Below are 17,977 nucleotides of genomic sequence, written 5' to 3'. Positions count from 1 at the left end.
TGCTTTTAAGGCCTTTAAGACAAAATAAAAGCCTGCTCCTGTTTGATGGTGAAACATGAAGAGAACATTTTGATCTCTCGTGCAGCGTGACATGCAGCACAACTTCCTTTTGATCCACAATATTGGAGAAAAACAGACAAAAGGGGGGCATGTTGCATTAGTTTCCTTGGCAATGGAAGCTTCCCACTATCCGTATGCTAAACCCATATTTAGAGTGGAGTTGCAGCTTTAGTTAGCAGTGGCTAATCGTGCCATGTGCTGATGCATGTAATTAAAGCTTTGCCATTTCCTGAATGCTTCTTTGTACCGAGTATTTAACACCACAGCTCTATGAAGATTTAGGAGGAGATTGAACAGGCAACGGAGCAAGCATCAACAACGCACCTGCAGGATTAGTCATTATTTTGTTTGAAATTGCCAACATAGAAGATGTAAAATGAAGATAAGAGCTTCTGTCAACACATTTTTTCAAATAATTGCACCATTACTGGCTAATCAATGTCCTGGTTCTGGCAATAAGCTTTCCAATAAATAAAAAATACAATAGTTTAACATATTGTATACAAAGAGCTGTTAAGTCTCAATATTATGTAAGCGCTGGGGGGAAAAACACTGTTTATTTAACAGATTATGACCTTCAACAGCCTGTAGTCAAGCTTTGATTCAGTGTGCAACCTATATAGAACATATGTTAGATTGCTAATGCAGTGATTCGCTATCAGGTTATACTGGTTAAAACTGGTCGCATGACTGATAGACAACACAATTAAAGCAAAAAAGCATTATGGAATATTTAAAATTTGCAGATTTAGTATTTTACAAAAATGTTACGAATGCAAAATAATATAAAAATACAAAATTTCCCAGCTTAGGATGAATGAAGTATTTCTATTCTAATTAAATCTAAATCTCTAATATTAAATAATAATACATTTTTCAACAGAGAACAACAATAGTTAAAAGATATTCCCAGTAGAACAGATCTAACACCTTCAGTAAAGTTAATAAATGTGTAAGCATATGTTTCATTGTTTCCAGAGACTTGTGTGCTGAGTCGAATTTTCCCCTGCCATCATCTCTATTAGCCTGACAGTTTGTTTTAGCACCATGAAAATGAATTCATTACAACATTCATCCTTTGGCAGCATTTTAAATGCTGCAATTAAACACTGACACTTTTATGTTTTAAATATGTTTCCACATCATGGTTATTCATGAGTGGGACATTCCTGTCAAGTCAGATCAATTAAAGAAGGACGAGTAATGAGAGAGGAATCCTTTGCTTCTACCCAGGGGGTAAAACATCTATTTATAGTCTATTTATATCAATATGTTTCCCTATGTGTTGCCTTGGCCTGATGCTGCATAGAGCTAGCTTTGCAAGCTTTCATCTCCTCTCTGCTTTGGTGATGGCTGTGTGGTTCCAGCAACATCAGACTCTCTCAGTTTTTTTTTCTTGATATCTTACAAAGGTTTGAACAGGTTGTGCAAAAAAAACAAGATTGAAGACACACATCTAGTCACCAAAAGGGATATAAATACAAATAAGGGACCATGTGCATACTTGCTAGAAATATTCCACACCATGAGTTTGATTGGTGAATTATGTAACCCAGCTTTTACCAGAGATACCACATGTCTATCAGCCATGGGGATTTTTTTTTTTTTTAAGAGGCACTGAACGCCATAAAAACGACAATTAGACAGTAATGGTGGCATTACATAACTGTCTGTCCACTTACGCCTGTAACTGTAATTGTTCTTAAAATAGAAGCAGCCCCTTACTCTCACCATTAATGGGCTGAATTTTGACCCCTATGAATCCAATGCACCATGGAAAATGGCACCTGAGTGACAAAGACCTGTGTGTACACACTGATGCCTTCACTTGTGTTTCCCATTGCGTCTTCAATGCTCATTATATGCATGTCCCACTTATATAACATACGTAAATGTAAGGCTCCTATAAATGCCATGTTGTATTAATAAATGTAAAACAGTGTATGGGCAATCAAGCTAATGTCATGTTGCACACTCTGGAATGTGCATAAATGTCAATTTTTTAGAAAACACATCCCAAGTTTTTTTTACATACAAATTAGTCCACATGCAATGTTAAAATGACCTCCACATTGATCTACAAAGCCCCTTAGGAAAGCTATGGGTGATGCTGAATGATAAAGGTTTGTTCATCAGTCTATAGACATGAACCTCTACTATCCATCCAACCATCCATCCATCCATCCATCCATCTTCTATTAACCCACATCCTCCTGCAGTGCAGGGTCACCAGTCCATCACACAGGGCAACATACAGTCAGACAACGATTCACACTCACACCTTTACTATTCAAAAAAAATATACTGTTACAAAAGTAAATGATACAGATATAAATCTATTTGCAATTACTTAGAAGAGTTCTTAAATAGATTTCTGTTACATGCATCAATAAATGTGTGGACCAGAGATGATCTTCTTCACCAATATTTTCAACTAAACTAAAAACACAAACACACACAAGTGAAGTAATCCCATCCCTGCTTTATTTGTCATTGTAAGCATCTGACTTCTACCTTATGAACACCACTAAAATTAAAAAAAAAACAAGAGGTTTCACTGTGGCTCCAACAGGTGTACGCAGTGACCCTATCATCAGCACTGCCACAGCAGCTGGGAGACAAGGTAATAACAGGTTGGAGGAAAAAAAAGGCTCCAGCTGCTCAGCTGATTTACATGGCGAGCAGAGGTGGAGGAGTTGGCATGAATCACCCCAGAGTAGGACGTGATCCCGAATCTCAATGCCACCGTTTATCAGATCCCACTCATTCCCTCACAGCCAGGTATACGGCTCATCCTGTAGCGCCGCGATTCATTACTGGAGACACGTTCAATGACCAAATGAAACGGGTGGGCAAAGATGGATGCTGGGGAACATTTCCCAGCACAGGAACATGAATACAATTAGAGACGTCAGATGATGACATATGCACAAACAAGTATCGGAAGCAAGCAAATGTGCAGAAATCAGAGATGGCACTCAATACGGGATAAAAGTTGACCCTCAAGTTGTAGGTGGTAATGCTAGCATGCTAATCTTTGAATAGTTTTTTAGTTGTAACAGAATGTAGCAGATGTCTGTATTACATCAGAGCCGTCTTTCCATGAATGAACGGCCCACACTCCCTAATGGTGACTCATAGTTTTGACCTGTGTCCTTACAATGTGTGTATGTGGGCGCCGCCGACAGGCAGCTGTTGGATAATTGCATGGGATTATATTTATAGTTTCCCCACAATGCATGACGACACAATAAGGACACACGCACACTTGAAATGACTCAATCAATTGCCCTGTGTGCTTGACAGGAGTCAATTACATCTGCATTTCCCACTCTTGTGTGTGAGCATGAGAGGTATTATTAAAGACAAAGTGAGGAACATGATCTAAGAGACTTTATTATGCAAGTCCATGGAGCCTTTTTCTAAACTGTGTTTGTAGAAGAAGCCTGAATTGCCCTTTTTCGATGGTGATTAACAGTTATGCAGTCACTGCCATGACACATTCTCAGTGAGTATATTATCCCCACTGATCAGACAGACACTAGTTGGTATAGGTGGGAGGGTTTAGTTTAACAAGCAGTTTTGGTGCAAGAAAACCAAACAGAAATTGAAAAAGTAATGGTCCAACACTGGACACAAACAAGTCTCCTGGGTGAAACTCTGAAGTTGTATCCACTATCTTTCCTATTTCTTCTATCTTTGGACATTGTCAGTCTGTATTGATGGTATTCACACTACCTCACCCACACTGTTGTTTTGGGAGTCAATGGCAATCAACCCTTTGGGACAACAAAACCAATTAAATTTAGGATGTCAAGAGTAGGGCCAACCAATAAATAGCTAATAAATAATACAAGTGTTTCATTAGTGGGAAGCAAGTTTGCTTAAAAACAAATGCAGTTCATTTGTTTTCTTCAGACACACTGAAAGAATTTGTTATAAGAGGTTACACTAATTAAGCCTCAAATTTCTCACACTGTGTATTATGTTAGCACTAGTACAACCAGACACTACAGCTCATGAACTCAAATGTTTGCAAAAGAGGTGCTGATAGGATGCAAGCTGACGTCAAATCTTTATATGGCCGGAGGGAGAGGGGCCAGAAAACTTGCAGGATGTTGAGGAGGTGCGGAGATTAATGCCCTGTCGGATAGGCTAAATCTCCTTTATACCTCTGGCTGCTACTAACTCCCACCTCAATTTGGAGGAGGCTGGAGATAAGCCCAAATGGTACTGTCTCCAGGGCAGGCTAATATATCCACAGGCTAAAGGCATCCTGAGACCCGGAGCTGGAGCATTCCTCCAAGCTGCCGTCCTGGGCGTGTGTGTGTGTGTTTATAATTCTGATGTGTGTTTGCTGTAAGGAAGCTGACAACCAGAAAGGCTGGAAAAAAAACACAAGTGTAATTGTTTCTGATAGATACTCAGTGTGTGGATTTGCTACAGATTAAATAAGGAGCTGCGGTGCATTGTGACTTAAGCATCGAAATTCTCTACCTATTTGATAATATTGTAAGTACTTCAGACAGCTGAAGTGGTTAAGGGGCCTCTTTAAGTCTAGCCACTACTTCAAGATTAACATCCTAAAGAGCACACCACAAAAAATCATTAAAAGTACAAGTACAAAGAAAAGTTATATAATCATTCAAAAATTCACTTCTTGCATGCAAGGAAGAGGCCAAAACTAAAAAATACTAAATATTCAGCAGGAACATGGCTCAAACATGGCAACAAAGGAGTGTGTGTTTTCACTCTCTGGTGGTATCACTGGATTTGTTGCCATGGTAGCCAAGAAAATGCCAGAGGTACAAAGGTTGCTTTTACCCCATCAACGTGTAAGCAGCATTGTTAATGATGTTAAGTGATGGATGGAGCTAAAGATGCTGAGTAAAAATGTGTTAATTATTCTTCACTGTGAATCCCCAAATGTTACAGCAGACTGTATTAAAGCCTCTAATAGCAGTTCCTCCTCTGAAGAACTGACTCCATTATCTTGGCACTGGCAAAAACATTTCAAAAGAGAATCCCATTCTTAATTTGTGATATAAACACAGTTCTAATGTGACAAAGCCATTGTTGTCACTTATGCTATGTTTTTTACAAATTTTATCTCATTATAAAACCTTTGTTTCTTTGCCGTCAGTAAACAACTCTGAAGAACAAAAACAACATAAAAGCGTTTGCTGCTGTATCAAAAGGCAGGCGCAGAATGTGTTTTTATCCATCATATTTACCAAAAGGCACGATTTAATTTAATACCCATTAAAGAAAACTGTAAATAATTAATAGGAATGGTAAGCCACTACAGTACAAAAGCCTGGAGATGCTATTATGCTGGACACTGTCATATGTTAAATACACCAGGCCACACAGACATTACTTGAGGAAGGCTACAAATCAAGCACAATTAGCATATAATTATATTTTGTTTTTACTTTATCACTCCTTTGTTTCCATTTCTAAGAAAAACATGATACTGTTTAGGCGTTAAGTCTTTTTTTTCTTCATTATCCAAATGCAAGTTGCTAAATTTGATGGTGGCTTTACTACAGAAATCACCACAGAGCATTTAAAGCATTATATATGTTATTTATGTCGTTTGTTTACATCTTCTGCTGCTGTGGCTGTCATGAAAAATAAAGGATTTATAGGAAATGAGCTATGATGTCCACCTAAGGCATTGCTAAACAGAACTTCACATCAAGAATGAGATGTCTGCTGACAGGGACCTTTCTTGTTAAAATGTCCATCATTCATGAGGAGGATGGGACTTATTTTTCTCAGATTATACCATGAAATACATAAAAAATTAGGCCACATACATGCATCATTAGAATTCCTAATGAAAAAAACATTCTGTTTGGAGAGAATTGGAGGATTCTTCTTAAGGACAAACTGTAGCTAAAGAAAATAAATCATGGAATCATGGCATCTGGCTTGTTATAAGCACACAGATGAACAACCAGCATCTGTGGTCAGTGAAGGTGTTCACATGGCATGGATACCTTTATCTGTGAAGGCATCACTGATATAGAATAATTTATCCAGGTTTTAGAGCAACACATGCTTCTTTCCACTGATTGTGTGGCCTAGAAATTGTTCATCATGCAGAGCTTACATTATCCTCCAGTCGCTGCTGGGTACTAATGAGCATACAACTACCCTCCTGATGACCCTGCAGCTGCTGTTCCTGGTAAACATACACACACACATGGCCTTTATTCATATGGGTGGACACATTCATGTGTGACAGTGTAAGATTAACGAGAAGCAAGTGTATCAGCAAAGTGTACCAGCATCAGAGTCCTGGGAACGTTTTGTACTGGACTGATGCTCTGGTATGTCCTGATGCTGTCAAGTCAGGCATCTTTCACACCAACGCTGCCAGCTGCACACCTTTCAGTGAGAGTGAAAGAGTGAAGGGCGCTGTATATATTGGAGAGGGCGTATCAAAGGCTGGAGAAGGGTTATTGAGACCTGATTGTACAACAGCCTCTCCCTGTCTCTATGGCAACCTGCGGGCACACTGCCACATCCAGAAAGGCCTTAATAGCTTGTCACGGCCATGAGAGGCAAACAGTAGTAAAGCAGCAGCCTGGCCTGAGTGACAATCCAAAACCGCAGGGGAGAGAAATTTCCCCGTATGTCGGTTATCCATGTGTTGCACTGCAGTGGCTGCGCTTAAAGTGTATTTTCCCTGCTGTGCAGTGAAAACGCCTGAACAGCCTTAAATGAATACATGCTCACAAGGATGAAAAGTCTCTGCTCACTCATTATGTACTTAGTATAAGTTTTAACTTTCTGGAAATAAAGACTAAAATTAAATGCTTTAAAACAACTGATATGGCTGCCAATATTGTAATGTAATTATTCATAAAAATATGTGGTTAATATACGTTGTTGATGCATTGCATCTGTTATTAATATCCTCTGAATAGCTTTTCCAGAAGGTGAGTTAAACTACAAGCTGGATCTATACTGCCATCTAGCGGACAAAACATTCTGCTACTCAATACATTAATTTCACAGTATAAAAGAGCATAACTGCAACCTTAACATATGTGGTCTTACAGATCAATGCAAATTTAAAGAAACTGAATGATTCTCTTATAGTGACATTATATCCCATAATGCTTTGCACAGTGAGCCTTTCTTTATTTAAAGCTTGGAAAAATATGCTCGCTTGTGATCACATTTTCCAGAATGTTTTATCTTTCATCAGACACAAATATTTTCTTTTGACAAATCACACACATTTATCCAAAGCTACATGTTCTATTGATAGCTAAAGTAAAATTGCTCTAGCTCCATTCACTGACCCTCCCCTGGAACCCCAGTATAAATGATCAAAACCTCCACTCAATACCTGTTAACACTGTTACTATGTTATCATAACTTATATTTTCACTTACTTGTATACTGTATTCTACTATTCTAACTCTATTGTATATTTTATAACACATATTGTTTTTCTATTTATGTATATCTTGTTTGTTTGCTACTGTATCTGCATAGTTTCTAAATATTAAAATGTACGCTATATTTCGAAGAAATTAAAAAAAGATGTTGGTTATAATTAAAAAACTAACAAGTTAATATGTTGCAGCATATATTATAATAATCAATCAAAATAACTTGTTTTAATTTAATGAATTACTAAATACTTTATGGCTGACACAGGAGCTGATCATCCCACTCAACAAATTAAAATGTTTATTTTCAGACTATTTTAGGAGATCCTAAACCTGTCTCAGTGAAGCTTGGTCCTCTCATTTGAGTCTTTTTGCTAACAACACTGCAGACCAGCCCTGAACCACAGCGACTCATTTAGCTGCGTTACAGGTCAGCTGTGCAGCACCTGTTTGACTTTTCGGCCCTTTAACACAACCCTAAATACAGCATTAAATCAGACATACCAATGAAACAACTCTTTTCACACAGAAACATTCATGTTTCAAAAGGTTGTCATGATTAGACTGAGACAACATGAACTAAAGTGAGCCACACACTCACACTTTGTTGATTTATTGGAAATTTGAGGTTTTGTTCACAAAACTGAGTAATACACAAAACTCCTCAACCACAATTTGGAAACACTTTTTTAAAATACAGTTAATTATTCAATTTTAATTGGCTTGGTTAACTTCTCTTGATTCACTTCAGTCCTTCTCAAACAGTCCCTGGGGTAACTTTTATGATACAAACAGACACCAAAGAGTCCAGAGGCAGCCTGGTTGCCACCATGGCCACTGGCCCCCTCACTTCCAGGAGCCAGACTTGCCCTTGGCACCACGGGAGGTCTTAGATGCTTTGGATCCCCTCTGGTGGTCGCTGACTCGGTTTCGGAGCACGTAGATGTCGTACTTCTGCTTCTTAAGCTTTTCGGCCAACTCAAACTTCTCAGCATGCAGCTGGTGAAGCCACTGCCAGAGGTCCTGTGCCTTCTCTGCCAGCTTCTCCTGGTTCAGGTGGTCGATGTTCAGCGGCTTCCTGCGCTCCAGCAGGGCCTTCTTCTTCTCCTCGCGGGCGGTCAGCTTCTTGCCCTTCTTCTGGTCTACCTTCTGCAGGTAGCCACCAAACGATTTGTTGGAGAAGATCTTCTTCTTCTTGGCCTCCTCCTCAGCGCGAAGTTTGGCTGCCTCTTCCTCACGCCTCACTCTCTCCTCGGCCAGCCTTGTCTGGCGCTCGCGTTCCTGCTCTGTACGCACACGTTGCTGTTCAGCCCTGTCAGCACGACGGCGTTCAATGCGATTACGCAGCGCGATGAGCTCTTCCTCTTCCTTCTGGCGGTTGGTAAAGTGCAGCTCGATGAGGGTCTGGAGGTCATTGAAATCTTTCTCGAGTCTCTTGCGGTGGAGATCATCGAAATCCACCTTCTCACCATCAGGAAGCTTTGGTGGAGCAATGTTTGGCACATAAGTTGTCTTATGTCGAGGTTTGGACTCTTCTTCATGCTCCTTCTTCTCCTCTTCCTCCTCAGCATCTTCATTTACCTCCTCTTCTTCTTCTTCTCCTTCTCCTTCTTCTTCTTCTTCCTCCTCCTCCTCCTCTGCCTCTTCCTCCTGCTCATACTCCTCCACGATTTCCTCAGTGTCTGACATGATGGTACCTCGGAGGATAACCCGGAGTGAGAGAAAGCAGGGTGAACACCAAGACCAGCTGGTGCCTGGCACGCAGTAAGTGAAGACCGGGTCTGTAGGTTTGGGGGGTTTTTATAGGGGTGTGGCTTTACCACATGACCACATACACTGACTACAGTCACCCGGGTGTGGGTCAGCAGCAGATTTTGAAACAGATGGAACAGGCTATTTTCTCCTTCACCAACACACACACAGTCATCCCCCTATAGACCCCCCTGCTGTCCACTCTGACCCTGCAGGGCTCCTCATTCCTTTGTAAGGACAAGATGAGAGACTATTTCAGATCCACAACAGATGCAGACACACACTTGTGCTTTCCAGGCTCACAAAGCAACACATAGGACAAATACTGTAACAGCGGGCCTGAACTGCAACTTCTATTCCACAGAATGCACATAGAACTGCAACTTCTATGTGCATTCTGTGGAAACATTTTTGGGCATGTGTATCCATCACTATAGTTTAGAATATCTTAAGTGTCTTAATATTAACATTTTGTATGTCAGCTTTGTTTGACACTGGTGCTATTCATAGCCAGGAACTGAGGGTTGAAAAAAAGAATCAATCTAGGTTTATAATGTTATGATGACTAATGATAATAATACTTCTGCAATCCAAAGCAAAATGAGGATGCCATGACTGATTCACTTGCAATCTGTCCAAAAACAATCAGCAAGGTCTTGGCTGATGGGTTTTATGTACAGATTCATTCTACGCCATGATTGTGCTGTTTCCATAAAGGTCCAAGACATGCTGCAGTGTAAAATCAGCCCCATTTTAACTAAGAATGTTTCATCTTTTTCTATTACATCAAAAGAAGCTTATAGTTTATTTATATTTATATAACGTGCCTTTTCCCTCTCTATATCATTCAATTGTCTGGATCTGTTTTAAAAATGTAAAAAACATTTTAAATATTCATATTTGTACACAATGTTATTTCTGTAAAGAATAACAGCACTTAAATGTGCCTCAGTAAGAACAATGACATGCAAGACGAGCTTTACTGCTCTGCCTTGTCTCCACTTTGGAATGTAATTAAAACATTCTTCCTATCGGGGGCTTTCTGCTTTCGGCGCAGAGTGGATTAAAGCATAATTGCTCCCACACGGCAACATTTAAAAGCGGATGTCAAGAATTTATGTTCCCACGTCTTGACTTATCAGCAGGAAAAGGACAAATGCAGTTTTTAGAGGATGAGGTAACTGACAGGAAGAGACAGGTGCTCTGCAGTGTCTGAGAATCCCAATTAACTTGCGCCTCCTTAGGATAAAGCTCCTGACGTTACGTGCTCTGCTGTACATGCATGTCATAGATAACACACACACATATTATCTCCAAAGGGCTTAAATCTGAGGCTCATTATAAATCTTGAGTGAAGACAGGCTAATTGTGGTCTAAGAGGAGCACAAAACAAATCTCAATGCCTTAGAGAATGTCCCATCCCCGAGTGCACTGCTAAAACATGCCTGCACACAACATGAAGACAGCAGGTGGCTCCAGTATAATCAAGGGTTGCTGGTGGCAAGGGACAACTGTGTCTATCAGCAAGGGAAGGCAACAAATGACAGGGGGCTATAAATAGACTGTCTGTTCAAAGAGAACAAACAGAAAAGGTTGTCCTGGTTTTATATCGATTCATACAGGAAAGGACTGACAAAAGACAAGGTTGGCGGCCTGCTCAGATATTTCAGTTCATGATTTTCTAAGACACAAAAATAGAAAGAAGTTCACTTCAGCAGACACAGTGACACCTTGTGGACATTACAGTGCAGTACAGTTAAGAGGATTCCCTCGATCTGAGGTGTAAATGCTGTCATCAGCTAAATTAAATTAATTAAGAAACCTTTATTAGTCCCACAATGGGGAAATTGCTTAAGGCAGCCCAACAAAGAGCGCCATACACCACAGGGCTCTAGAGTGCGACCATTTTGGGTGCACATGCGACCTAATTTCTCAAAGGTGCAACCAAAAAATATCAGTGGTCGCACAGGTACGACCAGCTGTAAAGGCTGTTCCATACTCCGCGAGACAAAGAGCGGAGAACGCGCACCACGGGTGGTAAGAGATAAATAAAAAAGGTCTTTTCCGCACTGAGGTACCATACTCCACGAGACGCGTGTGTGCAGAACTCCTCATACGGCCCGCCCACTAAACTATAAGGAAAGACTTTACTGAGTTTTTTAACACACCACAAGGACTTGTGCCATGGCAAGAGGGCATTATACAGAGAGGGTGCCTGCAACATTGTGAGATGTCCGGAGATGAGTTGTGAAGATGCGACATTAAAAGTAACAATAGCAAAGATTCAGTGTTTGTGCCTTTATGACCACATTTGCACATCTACTGTGTTCCAATGTGCCTGCGATACTTCAAACTGTCCGGTGATGAGCTGTGAAGATGCGACATTAAAAGTAACAATAGCAAAGATATACAGACATTGTTAACGAGCCTATTATGCCCGGGTATGTAGGAGTATATAGAATGGTAATAACAGTCACCATCTGGTATGTGTGAATGGCTGTCTGGAGTTATTGGTGACAAATCACCCTGACTTGCCTTTCTTTCTTTCTTTTATTGCTCATCATGCAAAACCGGTATGTCTTATCTAAATCTGTTGAATCAGCGCTGTTTATACACCTACCTATATACCTGGAGAGGCTCTTGCGCTTCTCCACTTTCATCACGCCCACAATAAATTCCGACCAATCACAGCATGGTTGCCGCACAGCCTTGAAAGACAAAGTTCGGCCCGGACCCTGTGCACAAAAGTGCGGAACAGCGGGCGGTCAGAGACAAAAAATGACGTCATTTTCTGGGCGTAACGTCTGCAGGGGGGAAAAATGTCTTTGTCTCGCGGAGTATGGATCCAGCTTAAGAGGGAGATACGTTCTCCGCGACTCTCAAAAGTCTCCAGCAACAGACACACATCGGGCCATATCGTGGTCTAAACCAATCAGAGACGGTGAAGGGCGGGGCCTCCGTGTGCGTATCTTTGAAAACGTGTCTGCTGCGGTCAGCCGAGACCGAACATTCAGAAGAAGAACGCGGACATATGCTGCGCAGAGCTGATGCTGTGTGCTAAAGCTTGTTCCATACTCCACGAGAACGGAGAGATCTGTTCGTGTTCCCGAGGTGACGAGAACAAAGTTCGTTTCAGCCCGGACTTTTTAAAACATGTGTGCAGAACTCATACGGCCCTCTGACTGCAGCGCGCAGTGCGCACACAGACAGACAGGGTTTAAAGACGTTTTGCTGCAGAATCCACAGTTCAGGTGAACATGCAGCGGAGGAGCAGGATTTGTTGATACTATGCGGGTTTTGCTAATTTGCTGTTGACCTGAATGACTGACGAGGAGCTGGTCATGTTCAGGGAGGGGGCGTGACGTGCTCGCAGCATTATAACAACTGAACAGCAGGTCTGACGGACAGTGTTATCTGACGTGTGAGGTTCATCCATGAAGGCTGAGTCACTCTGACTGACAGCAGTCAGCTGGTTTTAAGGAGTTATAGTACATGGTTACATGACGAACGCCCATTTAAAAAGTATTGTTATTATCCTGCTATAGTGGAGCATTGTCTGCCAGTATGATATCTGCATACAGCTAAAACTGTAACAGACAGAATGAAAAGTCTGTCAGCTGGAGCTCAGCTTTAGAAAGAGAGGAGACACAGGAGACACTGAGGAAGAGAGGTGAGGAAGATGAGAGAAGAGATACTGTAGCTGCATTAGAAACGTGTTGAAGAAAACTAAATATATATCTCAATCACAACTATTAAATAAATAAAGGTGTATATAATTTAAATAATTTTTAATTCCCATTGCCAGATAGATAAGTGAGGAGCGACAGCCAGAATAATACAGAGAGAAAGCAAACAGGGAACTGAAGAGTGCTGACAGGCTAGTTTGTCCATAATTTAAATGAGTACTCTCAGTACATGTATTTATTTATTTTTATTTACCTATGTTCATTAAACAAGGTCCAAAGTCAGTTTAGGATGATATGTGATTATTAAGCCCGTTCATATTTCCTAGAGATCAATTTTTGGACCTCAGTATTTCTAAAACTTTGTCTACAGCCCTGCGAGGCCGTCAGGTAAAGAGTAGACGTAGCTGCAGATGATGAGAGAAGATGAAAAGAACTTCTGCGTTAGGATAGGTGTCAAGTTAAGGCCTGATCCATAAAATATATGGACAGCAATTAAAAAACAAACTGCTGTGTGATGTGTGATGCGGTGCACCTAACTTTTGTGCCGGTGCACCCAAGAAAAAAAGGTGCAACCAGTGCAAAACGTTAGTCTAGAGCCCTGCACCAGTGAGCACACTGGAGGCTATGCAGGTAAAGTGCCTTGCCCAAGGACACACAACAGTGACTAGGGAGGAGTTGGGATGGAACCACCAAACTTCCGGTTATTGGACAACCCTGCTATACCACTGAGCCACTGCTGCCCAAGTTATATTGCCAGATTGAAATTCCAGTATAAATATATGCATATATTCAGTCAGCATAATGTTGATTATTGGGTAAAATATGTACAACTTATATGAATAATTAAAAAGACTATTTACTTACTCATGGCAAGTAAATAGTCGCATCCTTTTCTCTGCTGATTGGGAAGAAAAAAGAAACTAATCTGTATTTTAAACAACAACTCTAAAAAAAACAGCTATTTTACCCATCCACAACTTCAGACGCCAGAACTCCTGGATGTTTTCATTTTACATGCTTATGCATCGCCGTTGTACGTCTGAATTAGGTACACTTCACTTACTTAGTAACTTTATTTTCCTGACTTTCCTTCCCTGACAGTGTGCAAATGGCTCTCTTCCTCTCTAACATACACACACAGTGTGTAGACACACAATTATGTGCTAAAATACTCCCTATAACTCCATATACAAGCCAGAAACTACACTACATGAGCACAGGCCTGCAGGTAAAGGGTTAATATGGTAATTAAGTTGTTAACTGTAAAAATCATAAATTTTACCTCCTACCAACAGGGTAAACCACCAACAATCAAGAATGCATGATTATTTAGTGCCATGGCTGTGCAGTCAAAAAAAGTGTGTTTATAATGTAAGTCTATGGGACAAAATGGGAGAAAAAAAGAAAATCCAGTGCTGTGCAAAAACTAATAATGCAATAAAGTCATTTTTTTACTGATGTTTGACATGACCAAGACTGTAATAAAGGTTCAAAAGAATCCAGTCCACATTCACCTTTTCTATTAAAAATGAGCCATTTTGTGTGTTTTTTTTTTTTCAATTTTCAGCACCACCCCTTATAAAATTGGTGATTAAAGGGTTAAAATCCTGGGGGAAAATGATTTTTTCACTACTGTTGATTAGAACTGAAGTTAATTAAAAGGTCTATGCAAAAAAATTTCCAAAAAATATTTATCTAATATATTTTTAAAACCATTAAAGTTAGGGGACGTTTTTGTCCCCGAACAACACATTAGGAAGAAAAAAAGAAAATCCAGTGCTGTGCAAAAACTAATAATGCAATAAAGTCAATTTTTTTACTGATGTTTGACATGACCAAGACTGTAATAAAGGTTAAAAAGAATCCAGTCCACATTCACCTTTTCTATTAAAAATGAGCCATTTTGTGTGTTTTTTTTTCAATCTTCAGCACCACCCCTTATAAAATTGGTGATTAAAGGGTTAAAATCCTGGGGGAAAATGATTTTTTCACTACTGTTGATTAGAACAGAAGTTAATTAAAAGGTCTATGCAAAAAAGTTTCAAAAAAATATTTATCTAATATATTTTTAAAACGTTAAAGTTAGAGGACGTTTTTGTCCCCGAACAACACATTAGGGTAGTGTTTGCGAACAATGCATGAGGGTTAAACTACATTTTATCTTCAATGTGTTTCAATAAAGTGGTCAGAGGTATCAGAGGATTCTAGAAATAACTAGACAATAACTAGTATGTAGTATAATAACTAACACAACAGTGCGGTGTGCTTAAACACCTAAACAGTTTAGCTTTGTGGCTGAATGTAAGCTAACACACAAGGACTACATCTCTGTAATAATCACCACTATCTAGCTCTTTATTTACATTTTTTGACGCCGATAAGCTGTACCTTCTAGCATTGTGTCCACAGTTGTGTATTTTGCCAGACGCTACCTGTGGATCTGTGCTGAGCTAGCTTGCGTTAGCTAACTTATCATGTAGCTTAAACAGCTAAAAGAGGACGGAAATGTGACAGAAAAGACTTTGTTGTTTCATTTTGAAAGTGTCATTTTTGAAATTGTACCTTCAGCATGAATCGTTCTGGTGGAGTGGATTTGAGGAGGGGGGCAGCAGCGACAGGGTGGCGCTGTCCCTGAGTCCGGAAGTTTGTGTCGTTATTGATCGATTTACAGCACCTTTCTGAGGGAAGCAGATCAAACAGGTGATTGGCTGGATGGGAAGGAATCTGGTCCTGAATCTGGTCCTCCTGAGGAACCGGGAGCTGGAGATCCCTTCCTCGTTCTAGCAGGGGGTGCACTTTATTCATGCATGTTTTTTTAGCTCTCTCTCTCTAGCTCTCATTTGTCTTGTGTATTTTTTCTGATTTAAAACAGACGTAGCTGAAAATCACACAATCACAGACTGAGAATGTCTTTCTGTATTCATTAAAGAAAAAAAGACGGTCACGTGCTCCGAGACTCCGCCCCTCCGCCGCACTCCTGTTATGAAAGCGAGCGGTGGGTGTGACGCACGGAGTCCTTTAGCTGCTGCAGACACACAAACAGGTAAAGAAACAATGCGTTTATTTTGTTGACTTGCTGTCATCTGATCAGATGTTGATTTCTGTCTGTTTGGTTGTTTGTTATGTTTGTGTGAGCTGTGGTCTGTTACACGCGGTACGATACATAACAGCAGTGTCACATTTGTTGTCAGGACACCGTGTTCCTCCTGTTTGTTGTTAGCTCAGCATGTGATGTTTATTTGTAGTGTGTTGTCATTCTGTCTAAAGCTATAGTTTATTATTTTGTGTTATAGAGGAGTTAGTGGTGCTTAAGTTAAGAGTTTGACTAATACATGTTTTCTATTTTAGTCATAATAATACATTTATTTATGACATTTTTTAATTTGGGTAATAATAACTTTCATATTTTATTAATATTAATATGTTTTATTTTCAAACTATGAGTACAGAATGTTTTGCTCCTGGTCCGTATTTGTTTTGTATTTGGCTATTTGTTTTATTCTTATTTCTGTTCTGTTTCTTGCCTAATGTTGCCTAATTTCACTTTATTTAATATTCAAAAATACAAAAAGTACACCAGCTCCAGTCTCAAATATTTGTTGTTTTTTTCCATTAATCAAATATTGAATATATTTAACAGGATTTTCAGGATCAGTCGTGGAGTTTTCATCATGTCAGGGCGCTGTTTTTATATCCTGTGTTCTTCTTTCAGATTCACTACGATGCTTCGTGTCACCACTGCCTCCTTGTGCACCTACTGTCAGAGGATGAGGCTGCTGCTCCCCCCCTCCGTCTCCACCTCCACAGTGGCCTCCACCAACAGAAGACCGGAGAACCAGCAGACCGTGGACTCCCTCTACGAACTGTTGGTGGACATAAGGAAGGTGCGTAAGTGTAAGAGCTGGGTTCTGTCTGAGAGCACTGCGTATGTGTGTGAGACTGCCGACCTGCTGAAGGACATGGGGGCAGACGCCACAGCTATCGCCCACATTCTGGAAACTCACCCTGAAGCGGTCCTGTGCCGGCCGGAGGACACGGCCGCGCAGCGAGACCTCTGGATGTCCGTGTGTCACAACAGGCGCAAGTTGATGAGCATTATTGAAAAGTTCCCAGCCTCCTTTTTTACATTATCTTACCATAGCAACCAGCAGGCCAACATCCTCTACCTCCAAAACCTTCGTCTCAGCAGAAGAATCATCAGCAACCTGATGGCCAGTGCTCCACAGAGCTTCAGTCAGCCAGTGGAGCACACTCAGCAGGTCATCCACACACTGAGGGAGACCTACCTGGACCTAGGCGGGGACGAGAGCAACCTGCGCATCTGGCTGCAGAAGCTGCTGAGCCAGAACCCATACATCCTGATACGGCCTGCCGAGACCTGGAGAGACAGTCTGGGCTTCCTGAGGGAGCAGGGCTTCACCACAGAGGATCTCCTCGGCCTGGTCTCCAGCCTCAAAGCATCCATCTCAGACCTGCAGCCTGCGGCCATGCAGCAGGCGCTGGCTTACATTGAGGAGGCTCTCGCCTGCTCCGAGGACGAACTCAAGCAAGTGGTGATCCGCTGCCCGGCCGTGTTGTACTACTCCCTGCCCATCCTGGTGGGGCGCTTCCAGGGCCTGATGGATGTCGGAGTAAGCATGGAGCAGGTGAAGGAATCTCCAAATGTCCTGGAGCTCACCACGCAGATCGTGCTGTATCGTGTCCAGAAGCTGGCCTCATATGGATACGACGTGTGCTCTGGCAGCCTGGACGTTATTGTGGGAACTAAGAAGGACTTTGAAATGAGTTACAACCGGCTCCACCTCAGGCAGCAGCGGCCGCTATTCAACCCTGTAGCTCCTGTTAGGTCTGCTGAGGAGTGAATGTCAGAATGTTGATTAATAGGATGGAATGAGTAACAACACCGTAAAACTAACCAATGTAGCCTTCACAGCTATTTTTTCCAAAGACAAGACAAGACAAGCTTCAAAAAATGTATTGAAATGAGTGCCAATAAATGCCTGACACTATAATTAACTGAACATGGCAGATAAGCAATAAAAATCAGATTTGATGTTTTTAAGTTTG

At 41.0% G+C, this 17,977-nt stretch overlaps 2 protein-coding genes and 1 long non-coding RNA gene across 4 annotated transcripts in view; 1 reads left to right on the top strand and 2 right to left on the bottom strand.

Annotated features, from left to right (window-relative positions):
• Positions 1-15,995, bottom strand: part of LOC114445313 (uncharacterized) — a 27,603-nt gene extending 11,608 nt beyond the window's left edge. Inside the window, exon 1 of the long non-coding RNA XR_003671626.1 lies at positions 15,473-15,995. This is a non-coding gene — a long non-coding RNA (uncharacterized LOC114445313). The remainder of the gene's footprint in view (positions 1-15,472) is intronic.
• LOC114445303 (troponin T, cardiac muscle isoforms) lies at positions 8,070-9,256 on the bottom strand. Its single transcript, XM_075353426.1, has one exon. The coding sequence runs from the start codon at positions 9,159-9,161 to the stop codon at positions 8,319-8,321; it is 843 nt and encodes a 280-aa protein (XP_075209541.1). The 5' UTR covers positions 9,162-9,256; the 3' UTR covers positions 8,070-8,318.
• LOC114445287 (transcription termination factor 2, mitochondrial-like) lies at positions 15,840-17,963 on the top strand. Of its 2 annotated transcripts, none has more exons than XM_028420261.1 (2): positions 15,840-15,953; positions 16,623-17,963. In XM_028420261.1, the coding sequence occupies exon 2, from the start codon at positions 16,633-16,635 to the stop codon at positions 17,770-17,772; it is 1,140 nt and encodes a 379-aa protein (XP_028276062.1). In that variant the 5' UTR covers positions 15,840-15,953; positions 16,623-16,632; the 3' UTR covers positions 17,773-17,963. The 2 variants fall into 2 exon arrangements, with proteins under 2 accessions (XP_028276062.1, XP_028276067.1); XM_028420266.1 differs by lacking the exon at positions 15,840-15,953 and adding an exon at positions 16,169-16,297.
• Positions 17,964-17,977: the final 14 nt, after the last annotated feature.

This window comes from Parambassis ranga, chromosome 2, assembly GCF_900634625.1.
Source record: "Parambassis ranga chromosome 2, fParRan2.1, whole genome shotgun sequence".
Classification (NCBI taxonomy): domain Eukaryota; kingdom Metazoa; phylum Chordata; class Actinopteri; family Ambassidae; genus Parambassis; species Parambassis ranga.
The sequence above is the reverse complement of the archived record's forward strand: the minus strand, read 5'-3'. Positions and strand labels throughout refer to the sequence as shown.

Bases quoted from the DNA above. Each gene is read 5' to 3' on its own strand.
- LOC114445303 (XM_075353426.1), bottom strand. From the start codon at position 9,161: ATGTCAGACACTGAGGAAATCGTGGAGGAGTATGAGCAGGAGGAAGAG.
- LOC114445287 (XM_028420261.1), top strand. From the start codon at position 16,633: ATGCTTCGTGTCACCACTGCCTCCTTGTGCACCTACTGTCAGAGGATG.